The 20,841-nt window shown below is 40.8% G+C and overlaps 1 protein-coding gene across 1 annotated transcript in view; it reads left to right on the forward strand.

The window, feature by feature from the left end:
• pnpla2 (patatin-like phospholipase domain containing 2) overlaps positions 1-20,841 on the forward strand; it is a 66,038-nt gene that overhangs the window by 23,712 nt on the left and 21,485 nt on the right. Inside the window, exons 2-4 of the mRNA XM_080190458.1 lie at positions 7,263-7,495; positions 7,811-7,876; positions 17,918-18,127. Of these exons, the coding sequence (XP_080046584.1) occupies positions 7,263-7,495; positions 7,811-7,876; positions 17,918-18,127 (509 nt within the window). The remainder of the gene's footprint in view (positions 1-7,262; positions 7,496-7,810; positions 7,877-17,917; positions 18,128-20,841) is intronic.

The raw sequence follows: 20,841 nt of genomic DNA on the forward strand, positions 1-20,841 counted from the left end.
ACGAATATTATACTAATCATTCTGCGTTTTTAATTTGGCTCTAGATGCTTTTATTTTCTATAGCAGAATCTCTTTCTTAGTCTTACTTATGTCTTTGGTACCCACATGGACCATTACAATTTAATTATTTTTCTTCCACTCCCCTGGCACTGGGCAGGCCACACAGCCTTCAGGAGAACTGTATCTATCAGCTACAGTTCTCCTCAACTACAACTATTGTCCTCAACTACAACTGACCTTTAATTCAATCACCCTCCCCACCTCCACTTGAATGGACCCCCATGCCATGGTCAATTAGCTCGTTCTCCCTGCAGTTCTGGCTCTCATTCACTCAAGTTGCAAGAGCCTCAAACCCTGTCAGACAATTGCAAAAGCTATGGGTCCTCTAGTGGATGCCAGTGCCTGTCGTACTTGTGATCACACCTTCCTGTCAATGATCACAGACCAAATTCAAAGTAACTAGACTATGGCTGCCTCAAGTGTCGAAGTAATTTTCTCCCCCTCCCTGACACATGGCAATGTTGGTAGCTTTGGCTCAGAGTTGATGAACTAGAGTCTATGTTCCTGAAGCTGCAGATATGGTGGTTGTGCATCGGTGTCCACCGGCTTCCACGTGCTCCAGGTGCAGTGGATCACCTGCCCTGCCATTTCTACTGTGTTTGACTTAATACATACAATTACAAATGATCATTGCATGATATTTCTATCAAATATTATAGTTTAATTAGTTAAGCTACAAATGTGAATACAATACGTCTATCCTACGTATTGCCTCTGTTTTGGACTGAGAAGAAACATAAACTCACCGATCACTCACTGATCTGCTCACCTAATTAATGCTTCCAGACTTTAGTTCTCAAATCCTGCTTTTGCTCTTGTGCTCCCTGTCTCTGGTCATTCCAAAAGGTCAGAACAGCACCTCCTCTCTCAGTGCTTGCCCCCTTTTGCAGATTCCTAAGCTTTCAGTCTGTCTCGAGCTACACTCTGCGATGAGCTGCTATCTTTGTGCACTTGGCAACACCACCTGTATTTATTTTTAATTTCTCTGCCAGGTCTGGATTCACAATGCCGCTGCACTTTCAGAGTTGGATTTATTTATTAGCATCCATTGTTGATTTCATTCAATTGCTATAACAGTCTGTGCTGAATGTCAGCAGCCAGCTTCTGGACATGTCTCAAAGCACTTCCCTGCAAACTACCAAACTTCGTGTCTTCGCTGATGACACGAAGGTCGGTGGTGTTGTGGATGGTCTGGAAGGATGTCAAAAGTTGCAGCAGGACATAAATAGGATGCAGGACTAGGCGGAGAAGTGGCAGATGGACTTCAACGCGGATAAATGTGTAGTCGTCCATTTTGGCAGAACCAACGGGATGAACGAGTACACTATCAAGAGCAGGAGTCTTAGTAGTGTTGAAGAGCAGAAGGATCTTGGGGTCTGGGTCCACAGGACTCTTAAATCGGCCTCGCAGGTGGAGGAGGTGGTCAAGAAGGCGTATGGTGTACTGGCCTTCATTAATCGAGGGATTGAGTTTAGGAGTCGGGAGGTAATGCTGCAACTTTATAAGACCCTTGTCAGGCCTCATTTGGAGTACTGTGCGCAGTTCTGGTCGCCTCATTATAGGAAAGACGTAGAAGCTATTGAAAGGGTACAGAGGAGATTTACAAGGATGTTGCCTGGACTGGGAGGCATGCCTTATGAAGTTAGGTTGAGGGAGCTGGGTCTCTTTTCCCTGGAGAGACGAAGGTTGAGAGGCGACCTGATAGAAGTTTATAAAATGTTGAGAGGAATAGATAGGGTGGATTCTCAGAGGCTATTTCCCCGGGTTGAAATGGTCGCTACGAGAGGACACAGATTTAAGGTGCGGGGAGGAAAGTACAGAAGTGACGTTAGGGGTAAGTTTTTCACTCAGAGGGTGGTGAGTGAATGGAATCGGCTGCCGTCAGTGGTGGTGGAGGTGAACTCACTGGGGTCTTTTAAAAGACTTCTGGATGAGTATATGGGGTTTTATGGGATTGGGGGTTATATAGGTCTATAGATTGGTAGGTGTTGATGTGATCGGCGCAATTCGTGGGCCGAAGGGCCTGTTTGTGCTGTAGTGTTCTATGTTCTACCAGCAGAAAGATTGGAAAAATAGGCCAACTACACAATGTACCTTGGATGGGAGTTCTGTAAAGGACAAAATAAATGCAGTGATTGTTGTGGATTTGTACTGTTTTATAATTCAATACAGTAAATGGGCTAATTTGGCCTGAGTTAGCACTATGTTAGGGCTTGTGGAATTTTGTGTATGGTAAATCAATCCTGGGCACTGCCCAGGACTATTTTGGATGGTACAGACAGAAGTCAGTAATTCAAGCTTAAGTGCGGACAAACCACTGTACGAGAAAGTCGTTACGTGTTTGTGTGTATCTCCTTGAATTCAGTCAGACTTGCTGAATCAAAGTAAACGAAGACCAGAAATGTAAATTGTATTTATTAACAAGTGTGGCCTTTTCCTGTTCTTTATTTTTTAAGCATAGTTGATGGCTTTACATTGATGATTTGGTTTCAACTGGCTCCAGCCCTGTTTGTAACTAAATGGGCATGGAACTCAACCTTATGGTGCACTGCATTAACATGCTAACAAGCTAGAATGCAAATTTGTACCCAAAGTTAGTACATGCAAAGTTCCTATTGATGGAAAGGGATTTGTGTCCCTTGCCTGAACATGCTGAGTGGGGTGTCAGATGGGTGGGTGGTGGGGCTTGAAGTGAAGGGTTAAGTTGAGTTGTACTCCTGAAGGGCAAAGGATAAATGAATCCACTTATCTTCTGGTCCTGCAACAGTGCAAGATATATAGAAGATGAAAAAGGGGTGAAACCTTAGAGGGACCGCAAAGATCCATCTTTCGCTGACATTCTTTCTTATATTTTCTTCATATCATATCCTTATCGAACAGGTATTTACATACCAGAAATGTGGGATAACCAAGGGAGCTCAGAAGAGTGAGGAACCTGAAGTAATTAATGTGGGAACCTAAAACACGGAGGCACAGTTTCAAAATAAGGGATCTCCCCTTTAAGATTCAGATGTCAGAGCATTGTTAATTTTCTGAATTCTTTACCCCAGATGGGTAATGGAGGCTGAGATATTGAATATATTCAAGACTGAGATAGACAGATTTACGTCTACAAGGATGTCCAGGATTGTAGGGGCAGGCCAGCAGGAAATATGGAATTGAGGCCTAATTGGGTCCATGGCGTCTCCTGCCAATGCAAGATACTCGACTATGCATGTGCACTAATCTGCGCATGAGTAGAGGTCGAAAGATGTCACGCTGGGTAAATGTAACACAGTAACTTCATTGCAGTGTTAATGTAAGCCTACTTTTGACACTAATAAAAATAAACTTTAACTGACGCTATCCAGCGTCAGGCAGCTAATAGTTTAGCATTGGTAGTGGAGTTATGGCCTGCAAAGAGATGGGCTTCACTTATTAAATTTTATCAGGAATTTAGAACATTTCATCATAAAACAATGGTAAGGACAAACACGGGACTATGCTCTGCTGCTGCACTACAAATCACTTTTATTACCTTCTTTTGCACACTGCCCATTGCACATGCTGTGACACTGTGCATGGTTCACGAGACAAAAATGGCAGCCTTCAGCAGACAGTATGCAATGCTAGGGGTTTAAGAGTTTAAAAGAATATATTATACAGGAAGGTGAAGGGCTTTTGGCATTGGGAGTAATGCTTTCATGGGTTGAGGATTGGTTACCACTCAGGAAGCAGAGATTTGGGATGAATAGGTCATGGATGAAAGTTGTCAGGCTGTAACTCGTGGATTACCACAGCATCAGTGATGAAGAGTTAGCTATTTACAATCTGTAATAATGACTTGGATACTAAGTTTCCTGATGATACAAAGCTAGGTATGAATGTAAGCAATGAGGTGGATACAAAAAGATTGTGAAGAAATGTAGACACATTAAGTGAATGGGAAACCAAGGTACAGAAGTACTTATTCATTTTGTGGTTTACAAAAAATATTTTTTCTTGGGACTTGAGTATCGCTGGCAAGGCCAGCAATTGTTGCAATCCCTAATTGCCCTTGAACTAAGGGCAGTTCAGAGTCAACTGCATTGCTATGAGGCTGGAATCACATTTAGATCAGGTGGTGGATTTTGTTCCAAAAGAACATAGATGGGTGTTTACGACAATCGACAAAAGTTTCTTGGGCACCATTACTGAGACTAGTTTTCAGTTCCACATTTTATTAGTTGAATTCAAATTCTGCCAGCTGTCATTGTGGGATTTGAACTTGTGTTCCTGGAGAATTAGCCTGGGCCTCTGAATTACTTATCATTTTAAAAAGCCAGATGCCACCGTTTCCCCTTTAAGAATACAAAAGCAGAATATGTTTTAAAATACATGAAACTTTTAAATGTAGTGTTCAAAAAGACTTAGATATGCTTACATGAGGAACACAAAATTACTGTATAAGTACAGCAAGTAATTAGGAAGGCGGATGTATGTTAGTCTTTTTACTGCAAGGAGATTGGAGTACAGAAATAAGGAAATCTTCCTATGATTGTATTGTATTTTGTTGAGAGCTCACCTGGAGGACTTTGTGCACTTCTGATTTCCATATCCAAGGGAAGTAGAGTCAATAGAGGATTACAATATGAAAACAGGCCCTTTGGCCCAACTTGTCCATGCTGCCCTTTTTTTAAAATCCCTAAACTAATCCCATTTGGCCCATATCCCTCTATACCCATCTTATCCATGTAACTGTTGAAATGTATTTAAAAAGATAAAATTGTACCCAACTCTACTATCACCTCTGGAAGTTTGTTCCAGACACTCTCCACCCTCTGGGGAAAAAATTGCCCTCCTGGACCCTTTTGTATCTCTCCCCTCTCACCTTAAAACTATGCCCCCTAGTTTTAGACTCCCCTACCTTTGGGAAAAGATATTGACTATCTAGCTAATCTATGCCCCTCATTATTTTATAGACTTCTATATGATCACCCTGAGCCTTCTACGCTCTAGAGAAAAAAAGTCCCAGTCTATCCAGCCTCTCCTTTTAAATCAAACCACCAAATCCTGGTACATCCTACTAGATCTTTTCTGCACTCTATTTAGTTCAATAATATCCTTTTCTGCAATAGGGAGACTAGAATTGCACACAGTATTCCAAGTGTAGCCTTACCAATGTCTTGTATAACTTCAACAGGATGTCCCAACTCCTGTTTTCAGTGTTCTGACCAATGAAACCAAGCATGCTGAATGCCTTCTCCACCACTCTGTCCACCTGTGACTCCACTTTCAAGAAGCTATGAACCTGCACCCTTAGATAGCTTTGTTCTGTAACTCTCCCCAGTGCCCTACCATTAACTGAGCAAGTCCAGCCCTGGTTCAATCTACCAAAATGCATCACCTTGCATTTATCTAAATCAAACTCCATCTGTCTTTGTCAGCCCACTAGCCAATTGATCAAGATTCCATTGCAATGGGCAACAACTTTTTTCACTGTCCACTATGCCACCAATCTTGGTGTCATCTGCAAACTTACTAACCATGCCTCCTACATTTTCATCCAAATCATTGATATAAATGACAAATAACAGTGGACACAGCACTGATCCCTGAGGCACGCCACTGGTCACCCTCTACAGCCATCCTCTGGCTTTTGTCAAGAAGCCAATTTTGTTTCCATTTAAATACCTCACCCTAGATTCTGTGAGATTTAACCTTATGCAACAACCTACCATGCAGTACTTTAATTGGAGGAAGAACAGCAAGGCTTCACCAGATTGGATTCCCAAAAGACATTCAGTAAGATGCCACACAAGGTTAATAGGCAAGACAAGGGCTCATATATGAGAGAGTTGCTCTGGATTGAGAGGCTAATTAAATTGGCATATACTCTGCAGCGTGGAAGAATGAGGGGTGATTTCAATGAAACATAAAAGATCCTTAAGAGGGTTCAACAGGGTAGACACTGAGACTTTTCCTGTGGGCTGGGGAATCTAAAACACAAGGGCACCATCTTGGGATAAGTGGCCAACCATTTAGGACTGTAATAAGGAGAAATTTCTTCACTGAAAGGGTTACAAATCTCTGAAATTCCCTACCTTAGCGGGATGTGGAATGCCGCATTGTTGAACGTGTGCTGAAACAGATTTCTAGCCACGGGATTAAGGGGAGCAGGCCACAATCGTATCGGCTAGCAGTTTGTTGACTGTCCCATTGTTGATAGATGTAGAAATGTTTGGGGTTCTGAGGCAGATGTAACTGCCAACTCAAATTCTTGTGGTGGAACCAAAAGCAGTTTCAAAGATCTGTTGTTGGGAAACAATTAGCTCTGCCATTGTTATAGAAAAGGATGAAGTGGAACATGTTGCAGTTATTTGGATCCAACCCAGGCCCACCTGAAGAATAAAATTAATTTGTATTGTGCATTTATTTGAAGCTGATGTTGAACCAGACAACCCATTGACGTTGAAGTTGATGTGAGAAATCACATTGGCTCATTTATTTAATTAAATTTGTTATCTTCTGTTTTATTTTCTTGTGAAACAACTGCAGTCATACATCTGCCTCCTTAAAAAAAATTTATTTGTCTTCTAATTTGCATTCCAGTATGTCAAAACCTTAATTTGGTTATTTAACAGTCTTGAAAATGAATCCCTAATTAGAGTGTAAATTTGTGCAATATAATTGAGCTTCTTATGTTATTGTCCCATCAGTGATAACTTTACCTAAATGGCCATTGTGATATGTGATTGTTAATGTTGAGGAAATGTAACTTTTATGCATGTGTACATAGCAAATGTGTATTTTATTTAGAATTTCTTTTGAAGATGCCAACTTGCTGGAATGGCTGTACAAGGATGGGTTTTCGTCTGGAAATGGCCCATTTTTTTCATGTGTAGCAACTATAGTGAATTTCGATTAGTTATTTGACCACAAAACATGGTCAGGCCCAATTCTTTTTTCATCTGATGTCAGCACAAGTGCACTTCCAGCAAAGGGTGACAACCTGCATCAGTGTCTTCTGAATGAATTTCTCCTTTCCAACCCAAGTGTGCTGATGCCATTTATGACCAGCTGAGATCTGCTAACAGCAGATACTGGGAATCTCCCTCGTTTAAAAATAGGTCACAGGGTAAGATCACTTGACTGTTATGGTGCATGGAAAAAGCTCTTGTGGAGGATCTAGTAAATTTTTGTTTACTAATGTCCTGTTTATTAAATTAAAATCTAATTTTCAGGTGAAAGTGGTGCAAATATTATTGATGTTTCCAAAGAAGCACGGAAAAGGTTCCTGGGTCCACTCCACCCTTCTTTTAACTTGATGAAGGTTATCCGTAGCCGACTTTACAAAGGGCTTCCAGACAATGCGCATGAGCTTGCAACAGGCCGGCTGGGCATTTCGTTGACCCGTGTGTCTGATGGCGAGAATGTTCTGGTGACAGTTTTCAACAATAAAGAGGAGCTTGTACAGGTGATGTAGGAATGCATTGCTGCTGTTGTTCCAGTGTTTCTGCTTGGTGGAAGAGATTTTGATCTTTGGGAATTTCACATTTTGATCCCCAAATCCTGATTAATTGCAGCTGAGGGAACAAAGATCTCAGATCCAAAAAACTGGTTTCTTTTAATTACAAAGTCATCCTGACCTGCACTCTGCCAGCTGGAATACTGTTATAATCTATCAATTTTCCTAGATTCCCAGTAGATTATAATTACATAGTTATTTTTGGACAGCCATAAATGCTGTATCACTCAGCTTGTTAAAAATAGCCTTTGATTTATTTTGCAGGCCTGTCTATGCAGTGCGTTTATTCCTGTGTACTGTGGACTCATACCACCAACACTGCAAGGAGTGGTAAGTTGGACTGTGACTGGAAGATATGAGACTGTTGATCTGGAATTTGACTGGGATGATCAACACATTGTTCAGTATCAAATTACCTTGTGAACCCGAGTGAGCTTGGGCTTATCAGTCTTTTTCCAAACAACAGATTGGTTGAATTACTACTGTCATATGGTTAACTTTCATCTTTTTCCTTTTCCTTTTTCTCTATCCAGGTTGCAACATTGTCTCTTTGCTATCAAACAGGTCAATGGACAGAAGGCATCTCCCAATAACTTGCCCATATTTAGCTGCCTGTCCATGTGTGTACACGCACACACAGGAATTACATTTTATTTTGATGTGTACTTTAATGCACTATCTTTTTAAGAAACTACATTTTTAATTTATTCCACAATTCATTGACTTTGTTTACTTGGAAAGAAGCACACACACACACACACACACGTGGAATTATTAGCCAGTTGCAGCAAATGTCATGCCAGTGCAACCAGTTCTCAGCAACCAGTCCGTTCACGCATTTTCACTTGAATCAAGAGCAGGTTCTGTCACCATTTTGTTTCTCCTATGATTCAGAAATGCATAGGCTAATTGTAACATCTGAGCCTCCATTCTAGCTTGCATAGACAAGGAACTAGTCTCGACTGTGTTTCGGCCTTCTTTTGGTAAGCCTTTGTAGAAGTTGTAATAGGTTTATGCTTTCTTTTGCAGACACTAAACATAAGAATCTAGAGTTTACAAATAGTTACTTGGTAGTACAGAACTTGAATGTTGCTGAACAAAGAGGCATGCTGTCAAAGTGGATTCATTAGGACAGATTCAAGAAAGCCAAATTTCAAAGGGAACTGCAATTTGTACTGCAAGAGAAAAAGGTGTTGTTTGGTTGAGGCAATGCCAGGGAGAAAGCACCAGGGAATATCATCCCCGCCCCCCCCAGCCCTTAAACCTTTTGATTGCACTACATGATTTCTGTCCTTTCCCATCATCAGAATTTTGCTCTAAACTGATGATCTACTAATAACATCATATAGATTGTTGTGTTAAGTTAATACTGTATATCACATTCAAGTATAATTTAGGGATATTCAGTTAATTGGAAAGAAAGTGTCCTTATTAACAGAATCCATAAATCTAAAGTATCTGTGCTGCTGCCTATTAATTGTGATTTTTGTGAGAGTTTATGGATGAAGACTTTCATGAATAATTGGATGTGTGAAACAAATGAGATATAACTTCTGTCTTGAACTGCCGTAACATCTTGCTTCATGTCACATTACAGAACAGGAGCTTAACCACTATTATACAACAGTGCACCAGTTCTGAGAAAATGATTTCTCAGTAAATGTCCTGATATTATTTGCTGATCCTGTTCCAACTCGGATGAAATTTGATGGTATTTGTCAATGCTTCCTCTCCCCCATTAATAGGCTTGTAAACTCTGCAAGCCAACTGAGCCTTCAAGTTCCTGCACGAACAATCGTTTATGAAAGTTTGTTCAAAGCTTTGAAGGGGTTTGGGTTTAGCATGAGTCATTGTGTAAACCATTCTAGCTTCACTCGATGTCATGAGTTCGTTTATGCATTGCAGCCTTGTGCATTCCGTGGTGTTGTTTGTTGTCTCTCCCTTACTGAGGGCAGATAGGCTTATGCCAAACAATATAGCCTTGGTAGAGTACAAAGTGCTCTTCTGACCAAATACCTACCCTGCCACTTGTCCCCATGTCTCCATTATGTCTTGTCATTAATCTCTCCAACAGATAATGTGAATTGTTCAGTATTGATTGGAGATGGGGAGGAGGGGGTGGGGGGCAGGGGCGCAGGCACTAGCCACCTTTAATTTATTTTTCATTTAAAAGCTGTCTCCCTGGAGCAGGGCTCCACAAACACATTAAACTTTCCAACAGCTTGTTAAGGAGCCAATCTTCATGAAGATACATGGGCCATAATGACAGCTTGTATTTTCATAACATAACAATGAGTAAACACCTCAGGATTTTTAGAGATAGTAGAAAGACAGACTGTGAACTTGAATCAGTAATGGGCAAAAGTAATAGAAAGTGTTCTGAAATAAAGAAGAGGGAAATAACCAGGAGGGGCATGATATGGCAAGTCAACAATATCAGATCGTGCTTGAGAAATCTTTGAGAATATATTTGAGGTAGTTGAACTTGGAATATGGGAATCACAAGGTAAAATAGCACAGCACTGGAGAAGTTTTTGGAATTGGTAAGGTATAGTGTTAGCATGGAAAGAGATGGCAGTAGTTGCTTCCATTCTGACATGGTTGATTGTACATGAAGAGTCAGTGGCCAGGCTTCTAAAGTTTGTCAGTAACACCACATTTGGTGATGTTAGAAATAATTTGAAACAAATGGGATAGTTAGAGTGAAATGTGGACTGTTTTGGAGTCTGAGCCTAAAAGAAAGCAAGGTTGCTGAATGTAGAAAAATTAGTTATCCAGTCTGACGCACAGTACGGAACAAGAAGGAAATAAAAGTTTGTAGCTCTTTGAATTTTGAGCAATTTTTGTTCAAATTTCTAAGTCATAGCTCAGTTCTGCAGTCGGACTCTTGCCTCAGATTCAGAAGGTTCACGCTCTATATCACTTCAGCAAATAATCCAGGCTGATGCATCTTCAGTGTGGTACAGAGGGAGTACTGCACTGTAATGGGGGTAAAAACTCTTTTGGGTGAGACATTAAACAGAAGCACTACTTACCTGTTAAGCTGGACATACTTAAAGAAGAGCAAGAGCTGACACTGTCAGGAAACAGATATCTGATTATTTATGCCATTGCCTTTGTGGCATCTTGCTGTGTGCAGATTTGCTGAGGGATTTACCTACATAATAATGGTAACTGCAATTAATGCATTTTTGGGAAGTTCCGAGGTTATAAAATACATTAGAAGGAGGAAGTCATTCGACCCATTGCTCACACCCACCTCATCCTATCCCCTAACCACATGCATTTTCCTCACTAATCCCATAATCTACTTGGGACACTTGAGGGGCAATTTAGCATGGCCAATCCACCTAACCTGCATATCGTTAGACAGAGAGGAAACGGGAGCACCTGTAGAAACCCACATAGACACTGAAAACGTACAAACTCCACACAGTTACCTGAGGCCAGAATTGAATCCGGGTCCCTGGTGCTATGGAGGAGCAGTGCTAACCACTACCACCATGCTGCCCCGGAATCAAAGTGAAGAAGGTCTTATGCTGTAGAATATAATAATGCCTGTTCTTCGACAAAGCACAGTCAGTTTTGTGATTTCAATTTACTGAAATTCATACAGCTAACAATAAGATAGACTTCATTAATTTCATTTCTATTGCTATTAGTTCGAATTTTCCTGTTACTTCCAGTCTTTATTATACATCTGACTAGTAGCTAATCCAATCATCTACTTTCCAGCAGTTTTTGAACTGTCAGTCAGGAAGTATCGTAAATATCATGAAGTGAATCACCTTCGGGTGTTATTTCATTTTTCGCTCTTGTCCTGTGTTTCCGCTTGATGCATTCCCAAACAGGTTAGCTAAGATTAACAAATTACATTGTGAGTAAACAGAGGATAAAACAGGAATTATGTTGATCTGCTGGCAGACCAGTTATTTCTTTTGTGAATCTTGTACGTTTAAAACAAAATTCCTGTTTGAACTGGATTTGCTGAATACTATTTAATTCCAAATTCAGGCAAAATCAAATGGCTGCTTGCCAGTGCGGATGACTGCTGCTTCAGCCAACAAAGGCTTGTTTCCAATGACAAACCAAGTCAATTTCAGTGAACTAAGGCATTCAAAATTGAACGTGATGCAAACATTCAGCCTGACTGCTATGTGCACTTTTGCTGTCAAAACTAATGTTAGTTCTAATAAAATAGCCTCTAACAATCAATACTTCAGGACAGATGTTCCTTATTGTGGAAATAATTTATTGCACATGCGGTATGCAAATCAGGGGATAAATCTACTTTACTTCGGTTGCATTGTTGAAAATTTGACACTAGTCCTGTCTCTCTTCAGTGGGTTAATGTGTTTTCTAATTATCTTGCTATTAAAGTAACTAAAACATCAGGATCGTTACTTGTCACCGATGAAGCACATAATGAAGCTTTCTGTCCAGATATTGACTGGTTAAGGTTAAGAAATGAAAGACATGCATTTCTACAGCATCTTTCATGAATTTGGGACTTTGCAAAGCGTTTTACAACCAATGAAGTATTTTACAAGTTTAGTCACTGTCATCATGTAGCAAACACAGCAGCTGATTTGCACTCAGCAAGGTTCCACATAAAGTGATAAGATAATGATCAGATAATCTGCTTTTTAATGATAATAGTTGCGGGTGAATATTAGTCTGGACACGTAGTGGAACTGATTTACTCCAGTGCAGTAATTCCTCAAGTGAGTATTAGCTTAGATTTTATACTTGACTCATAATGTTTTACAGCATGGAAAGCAGCCGTTTGGCCCATCATATCTGTGCTGACCATCAAACTGTTCTAATCGCATTTTCCAGCAGTTGGGCCATAGCCTTGGTGTTTCAAATGTTCATCTAAATGGTTCTTAAATGTTGCGAGTGTTCCCACTTCTACCACCCTTTTCAAGCAGTAAGTTCCAGATTCTCACCACCTTTTGGGTGAAAAAGTATTTCCTTAAATCCCCTCTAAATTTCCTGCTCTTTACCTTAAGTCTATGCCCTTGATTATTAATCCCGCTTCTCAGGGGAAATGTTTCTTCCTATCCCTCAAAATTTTGTACACCTTGTCTCCTGGCTCCCACCTCCCCTCCCCTCTGCTCTGAGGAATACAACCCCAATCTATCCAGCCTTTTTTCATAGCTGAAACACTCCAGCCCAGGCGGCATGCTGGTGAGTCTCCTCTGCACCTTCTCTAGTGCAATCACTTCCTTATATCTATGGTGTCTCTGGCGTGGGTCTTGAATCCACAACCTTCCAAATTAGCTGCAAACATTATACACACTGAATCATTTGTCCCAGGTATGAACATTACTACAGGTGGAGCTATCTGACCAATAGGCAAATTTTTTTGTAATAGTGATTCATTTAGTTTTGAGACCCCTGGATTATGAGTGAAAAAGGGTTTTGACCTCTTAGCACTATCCAGCTGCTTCAACAGGAAGGAGGCATTTAAGAATGCGGTTGCCCTTAAAAGTGATGCCTCCTCTTTAGCTCCAACACTTTGAATCAGTATACCAGAAGTATTCAATCCCTTTTGGCGGGGTGGGGGGGGGGGAGGAAAGTCACAAAACTGATAGAAAGAGGAAGATTTACTATAAAATGCACTTGCAGTTATCTCTGAAAAGTTGCAGAGGGCTCAAGATTGGAATGGCAATTAAATCGATTACTTTTCAGTTAATTAAAATAGTTTATTTTCAGTTAGATCAAATCTGATTCAAAATCCAAAATATCAGCTAGTTTAGAAAATGCTGCTTTAATGGAAATTTGCACTGTTTGCAACCAGCTGTAGTCATATACCACAACTCTGAAATGTAGGCACTGTTTATATTGACCAGTAATAACTTTCATCGAGTCAAGTGAACTCTCCTTTACACTTCACCTCATGGTCAGCTAATAGCAGCTCTTACTATGACTTTGTTTAGTTTGGATTGCAGTAGAGATGTGTCCATGCGCAGCTCCCTACTTCCATCACAATACGTCTATATTCTTATTCCTGGAATCCGTAAGACTGTTATAGTAGCATAAATGTGGAGAGTCAGTATAAGGAACCCTTGTATTTGACTGATGTTAGCTGATCATTTGCCTCTGCCTATTGGAATCTGGTATCATGCATTGTGTTGCCTACGTAATTTGAATAAAAACTCTGGAACGTATATTTCTTTGTGCAGGAATAAGCTTTTTTAAAATTCCTTTCTCATGGGAAGTGGGCATCTTTGGCCAGGCCAATATTTTTGCCCACTGTTAATTACCTTTTGAGCTGAGTTGCTAGCCATTTCAGTGGACAATTGCTGTGGATTTAGAGTCAGGTTTGGGCCAGGCTAGGTAAGGGCAGCAGATTTCCTTTCCTAAAGGCAATTCGTGAATCAAGTGGATTTTCACAATGTAATAATTTCATGGACAACATTATTGAGACTAAATTTGTAATGCCAGATTTATTAATTGAATATTACATTCCATGAGCTGCCAGGATGGGATGCCTGTTAACATTAACTATTTGCACTAGTCGCAGCAAGACTAGAAAAGTCCCTAAGGAGCTTTACCACTGGTTAACCATCTATTTGCATGGATGGTTAAGGAGGTAATGGGCAAGATTTTAATTTACTGAATTAAAACCAAGTCCCTCATCGCCAAGATACATATACACCAAAGTTAAGAAATGCCAGAGCATTAGTCTAGATCTCTGAATGACTAGCCTAGTGACAATCTCATGGGAGCCAGTGGTGATAAATAGCTATGCGTTTCTTAACTTTGGTGTATATGTATCTTGGCGATGTGGGACTTGGTTTTAATTCAGTAAATTAAAATCTTGCCCATTACCTCCTTAACCATCCATGCAAATAGATGGTTAATCAGTGGTAAAGCTCCTTAGGGACTTTTCTAGTCTTGCTGCGACTAGTGCAAATAGTTAATGTTAACAGGCTTTCATCTCCTGAAGAGATCCTTGGTAATTGGGTTATAATGTTAAATTGATACCTGTCTCATTGTATATAAGAGGTTATGTTTTATTATCTCATTAGCTTGGTTTAATAATTAATACCAAATTTTCAGTGTTTCACCTTCCTTGAACTTATATTGCAGAAACTGAGCTATATGACAATGCCCTGTATAAACACAAAACAAAGCACACCGTTTCTTGTCCAGAATGGCTCTTTGTACCTTCCCTAACAGCTCCTTCTTGCTTTCTTGTAGCCTGCTTCACAGTCTGTCTGACTTTCTGCACTTTAATCCCCACACACTACATTGCTGGTGTTCTTCTGCATCAACATTTCCTTGTCTATTTCTCTTCAGATAGGTTTTTGACTTGTTCTATAGGGTTAGTGAGAAGCAGATTGTCCCTATTTGTAAAGCACATAGAGAGGGTAATTCTTGGGTTTGGCCAGCTTTATCCACGAAATAGTAACATCATCTCATTTTGGTCAGAGTTCTTAGGATGCGGTTGTCGCTGGCAAACTGACACCTGTTGCCTATACTTAGAAAAGAGGAATTACAGTTGTTTGTAATGAATTTAATACAACTGAATGGTTCACTTGGCTACTTCAGAGGGCATTTGCAGATCAGGTACATTGACTTGGGATTCGCATCACACAAAACAAAAAATTAGGTAAAAATGGCCAGCTCCCTTGTTTGGAGGATACTAGTGAGCAATCGAGTTATTACAACAATCCAACAGCTTTGTAGTCCAGAACAAATTCTGAAATCAAATTCTACTATGCTGGGATATGAACACTCAGCATTATTAGTCCAGGTCTTGTGATTACCAGTCCAGTAACATGGCTATTACCAAAGTTCCTTCTCCACAACCAATCATGCTTCCATAGTGTGCTTTGTTTTTCTGTTCACCTGAGGCTTAGGAAGTCCTTTGCTATGTGGAAAAAGGATTGTGATGTACTGTTAGTAAATGCCTTTTAGACAGCATAGCAGTTATGGCAATTTTATTTTGATTTATGCTTCTGCATCGTCCATAAATCAGCCATACAGACTGTTTATTATGTACTACTGATCAGAGTTTGACAATCCTAAGACAGTGTTTTCAACAGTTCTCTTGAATGCTTGGGTTGGAGCACCCCCAATTTGGGCCTTCCTCTCTGCAATTTATTTTTTTGTTGCCTCACCAATTGTGAGGAATTCCTGAATATTGAAATAAGGCTACCCATGCTGCAGTATGTGTATATGTGCTTACGTTCAATTTAACATTCATTGAGCCTGATTTGTTGCTGCTTGATTCAGTTCAGATAGCTAAAGTATATCATACAAAAAAACCCTTGCAATAATCTGATCTTCCACCATCCTGGCAGTCATATGATACAGTGATGGAGTTTTACTGGAAATTTGAGTCCTCAGTAGACTTCCAAGTATTCATTGAAAATGAAGGGAGGAGTGTACAGGGTTCATAGCTGAAATGTCATCCCATGCCAACCCAAGCAATGTTAGAACAGTAGTACATTAAATAATTAACCAGAGACCTTGGTGTTATAAAGTTGAAGTACAGGGCATGGCTGTCACCTCTGAGTCATAGTTTGGAACAGTACATTCCAGAAAAAGGTCATAACCAGGAAAACAGCCACAACACTCTGCTGCTTTGTTTTGATTCTTTTTTGAGTGCATGTAGGGATTTCACCACTTGCCTCGAGGCTTCTTGTGTGCTAGTTTCATATGGAACAGATATTTTAGGAGCCCAAGATTACACCATGCTACCATGGGGCAGCACGGTAGCACAGTGGTTAGCACTACTGCTTCACAGCTGCAAGGATCTGGGTTCGATTCCCAGCTCGGGTCACTGTCTGTGTGGAGTTTGCACATTCTCCTCGTGTCTGCATGGGTTTCCTTCAGGTACTCCAGTTTCTTCCTACTGTCCAAAGATGTGCGGGTTAGGTTGATTGGCCATGCTAAAAAATTGCCCCTTAATGTCCTGAGATGTGTAGCTTAAAAGGATTAGTGGGTAAAATATGTAGGATATGGAGGTAGAGCCTGGGCGGGATTGTGTTAGGTGCCGATTTGATGAGCCAAAGGGTCTCTTTCTGCACTGTAGGGTTCTATGATTCTATGATAACTCCAAATTATTATGTTGGTAGAAAATGCATTCATGATGGCTGCTGCACATTTGTCTCACAATCCCTGTGAATAGTAGAGCTTCGGAAGATTGAAGAGGAGTTATTGCATGCAGACAGTATTATTGCATACATAAATTTCCCTGCAGCTGATGTCTACGGGCTATCTCACTACAGAGCTGTTTTACTTCCTGAGCTCATCCACAAAAAATTACCACCAGTAACAACAATGGCACTTTTACAATTTGCACTAGTTGTTGCCAGTCTGAAGTATCTTTGCATTTCTCCTCTCCTAAACTGAAGGAGGTACAAAGGGCATTCGGTATATAAAAAAAATTAGTGGGTCATGCTGCAGCTGCCCAGAATCTTAGTTAGGCCTCATTTGGACTATTGTGTACAATTCTGGTCACCACACTACTAGAAGAATGTAGATGCTTTGGAGGGCATACAGAAAAGATTTACCAGGATGTTTCCTGGTCTGCAGAGTATTAGCTATGAGGAGAGGTTGGATAAACTCTTTGTTCTCGCTGGAACGACAGAGGTTGAGGTGTGACCTGATAGAGGTCTACAAGATTGAGTGGCATGGACAAAGTGGATAGTCAGATGCTCTTTGCTAGGATAGAAAAGCCAAGTACTAGGGGGCATAGGTTTAAGGTGCATAGGGAAAAGGTTAGAGGAGATGTGCAATGCAAGTTTAAGCAGAGGGTGGTGGTGGGAGCAGGTACAACAGTGGCATTTAGGGGGCATCTGAACGAATACATGAATAGATTGGGAATGGAAGGATGTGGATTCTGTAAACGTATAAGGTTTTACTTTAGACAGGCATCATGATTGGTGGAGGGTTGGAGGGTGAAAGGGTCTGTTCTTTGTAACATGTTGGTGTGTAGTTCCATGGATCCAGCAACATCTTGCACAAGAGGCTAAGCAACTCACTCGCTTTTCAAAAAGATCTTGGCTAATCCCCCACTTCAGTTCTGTTCTCTTGCATTATCCCACGTTGATACAGCTTGCTAAACAAAATGACTATTCCTGAAACTAATAGCAACAAACGGTGACCAGAGAGACAAATTCAGAAGGAGTGTTGTAATCTCTAATTCCTGACATGGTTATGGGTGCACGCAGTCTGTCTCCCAAACTTTATTTGGGCCTGGGTTGGATGGGGAAGGGGAGGAGAGTTCTGTTGGCATTGCATGTTTGTGATACGGTCCTTTATTATATTCAAGACCATACAAAGCCATTGTTCATGGTATTTTATCGTTTAAATGTTTTGCTACAGTTTGACACTTGTTTTTGTTCTTCTCAGCGATATGTCGATGGAGGAATTACAGATAACTTACCTCAGTATGAACTCAAAAACACAATTACAGTGTCTCCATTTGCTGGAGAAAGTGATATTTGTCCTCGTGATTGCTCTAGCAATATGCATGAGCTAAGAATAACCAACACCAGCATTCAGTTCAACCTGCAGAACTTATACCGACTTTCTAAGGCCTTATTTCCCCCTGAACCAGAGGTAAGAACAAATAAATAAGGAGGAAGTTCCATACAGTTTTTTTTTTAAATTACAGGGTGCTACAGACGATGATGAAACCTTGTTTACAAATGGTGCTGTAGCTGTATGAAGTCCAACCAAAAGGAACAAATCTATACAAGAATGCTTCACTTAGCCTCTCCAGCAGATTTGGGTATTCTGATTTTATACATGCACAAAGGTTGCAGTGTGGATGTGCAGGCTTAAACTTTTCTATTCCAATAGATATGAAATCCGAGATATGCTGTTGCAAAGATCAGTAAAGCTCCTACTCTATCATGCCTGAATTGGCACAATGATAGTGGTTAGCATTACTGCCTCACATCGACAGGGACCCAGGTTCGATTCTGGCCTTAGGTGACTGTGTGTGAAGTTTGCACGTTCTCCCTGTGTCTGCATGGGTTTCCTCCGGATGCTCTAATTTCCTCCCACAGTCCAAAGATATGCAGATTGGTAAATTTGCCGTGCTAAATTGCCCCATAGTGTCCCAAGGATGTGTAGATTAGGTTTTTTTTATCCATGGTAAATGGGGACTGTTATGGAGATTGGAGGAGGTGGGGGTGAGGGGCTGGGTATGATGTCAGAAGGTCAGTACAGACTTGATGGGCCAAATGACCTCTATCTGCTCTGTAGTGTTTCTATGGTAAATTGCCCTTTAGTGTCCAGAAATGTATAGGTTAGGTGGATTAGCCATGGTAAGTGGGTGAGGTTTGGTGCAGGAGGTAATGGGGATAAAAATTCTATTCTTACAATGTACTGTTAATGTGTGCCAAGGAAGCCTTAATGGTTCTTTTTATGGTGCGGGTGTGCTATTACTGTAGCCAAAACTATGTAGTTTAATTTTGTCCAGTGTGGTTTAGCTGAACATTTTCTTTTGAAGCTTTGTACAAAGAAATAAATGTTCCAATAATTAGAATGGAATGTCTGTGAAATACATTCAGTATTGGTAGCTAAAAATAATAGTGCACTATATAGAAAGTATTCTCAATTTACTGAATTGAACTGATGGAGGGCAAAGAAATGGGATATTGATTGTACTGTTCCAAAGTGCACTCACTTCAGTATATGTGTCTGGATTACTGTAGGGAGACATTTTGGAGATTCCTGCTAAATGTTGAGACAACTAAGCCTTCGATTTACCAGTAGCATTTAAAAGTTATTTAGCAGAGGAACTAACCTGCAAATACATTCCTTAAAAAAAACCTCTGTGACATGTTCTGTGAACTGTGTGAATCAAACTTGAAATCGCCTGCAGGGAAGTGACCCCACATCCAAGAATGAGCCATTCTTGGGATTTTCAGGCCAGTAAATAATTAGTGTTCTCCTGTTTAATCAACTATTGTTCCCATGTTGGAATAATCATCCACAACCTAACTGCAGCGAAGGTACTGCCATTCCCTGTCCTGTGTTCTGCTCTATTGACTATTCCTGGGCAAATCTGAGCAAAAACATGTTGGCTTTTTATACTCCTAATTTTCACATTGTGACATTTTTAAAAAAAAAATCATTGTGTCATTGTTGGCAGCTCCAGCATTAATTGGCCTTAAGAAGGTGGTAGTGGTGGTGTTGGTGAACCAGCTACCTGACCCTTTACAGTTCACGTAGTGAAGGTGCTTGATATTGCTGTTATGTCAGGAGTTCCAGAATTTTGACGCAGTTATGAAGGATTAACAGGAACATGAGAGATCTGGAGAGGAACTTGGTGATGGTGTTTTCATGCATCTGCAGCCCTTGTCTGTCTAGGTGGTAGAAGTAATGGTTTGAGAGTTACCTCCACATTGTCTGTGTGGAGTTTGTATGTTATCCCCATATCTGCATGGCTTTCCTCTGGGTGCTCTGATTTCCTCCCACAGTCCAAAGATGTGCAAGTTAGGTGGATTGGCCAAGCTAAATTGTTCCTTAGTGTCCCAAGGTGTGTAGGTTACAGGAATTAGCAGGGTAAATGCATGCAGCTGTGGGGTTGAACTTGGGTGGGATGCTTTTTCAGAAATTTGGTGCAGACTTGTAATGATTCTATGGTATTGTCGAAGAAGCTTGTTGAACTGCGTTATGAATGCTTCTTCTACGACTAGCGAGTTCACGTGTTGGGTTCAAACCCAGAGTTTCTGGTCCAGTGGTAGGGACTCGACACTGTGCCACATGGCCTCCTAATGTTTGAGAGTTGGGAGGTGAGTTAACATAGAACCCTACAGTGTAGAAACAGGCCCATCGGCCCATCGAGTCTGCATCGATCACAATCCCACCAAGGCCCTATCCCCATATCCCTACAATTTACCCTCTAACCTACATGTCCCAGGACACTAATTTTAGCATGGCCAATCAACCTAATCTGCACATCTTTGGACTGTGGGAGGAAACCGGAGCAGCTGGAGGAAACCCACGCAAACATGAGGAGAACGTGCAAACTCCACACAGACAATGACCTGAGCCGGGAATTGAACCCAAGTCCCTGGAGCTGTGAAGCAGCAGTGCTAACCACTGTGCTACCGTGCCACCCCATTTTGCAGAGTTAATCTTTGCAAAATCCCCCTGTCCTGCTTTTGTATGCCCAGGTCTTTTATATGGCTGTTCCAGTTAAGTTACTGGCCAGTGTGGATCTTGCCTCCACATTTGAGTATTAGATGACAGACTTTGCATGAACTGCTTCAGTTTCTGAGAAATTATGAATGGAACTGAACATAACAATCATCAAAAAG

Source organism: Carcharhinus amblyrhynchos, chromosome 6, assembly GCF_965287045.1.
Source record: "Carcharhinus amblyrhynchos chromosome 6, sCarAmb.v2.hapA, whole genome shotgun sequence".
NCBI lineage: Eukaryota > Metazoa > Chordata > Chondrichthyes > Carcharhiniformes > Carcharhinidae > Carcharhinus > Carcharhinus amblyrhynchos.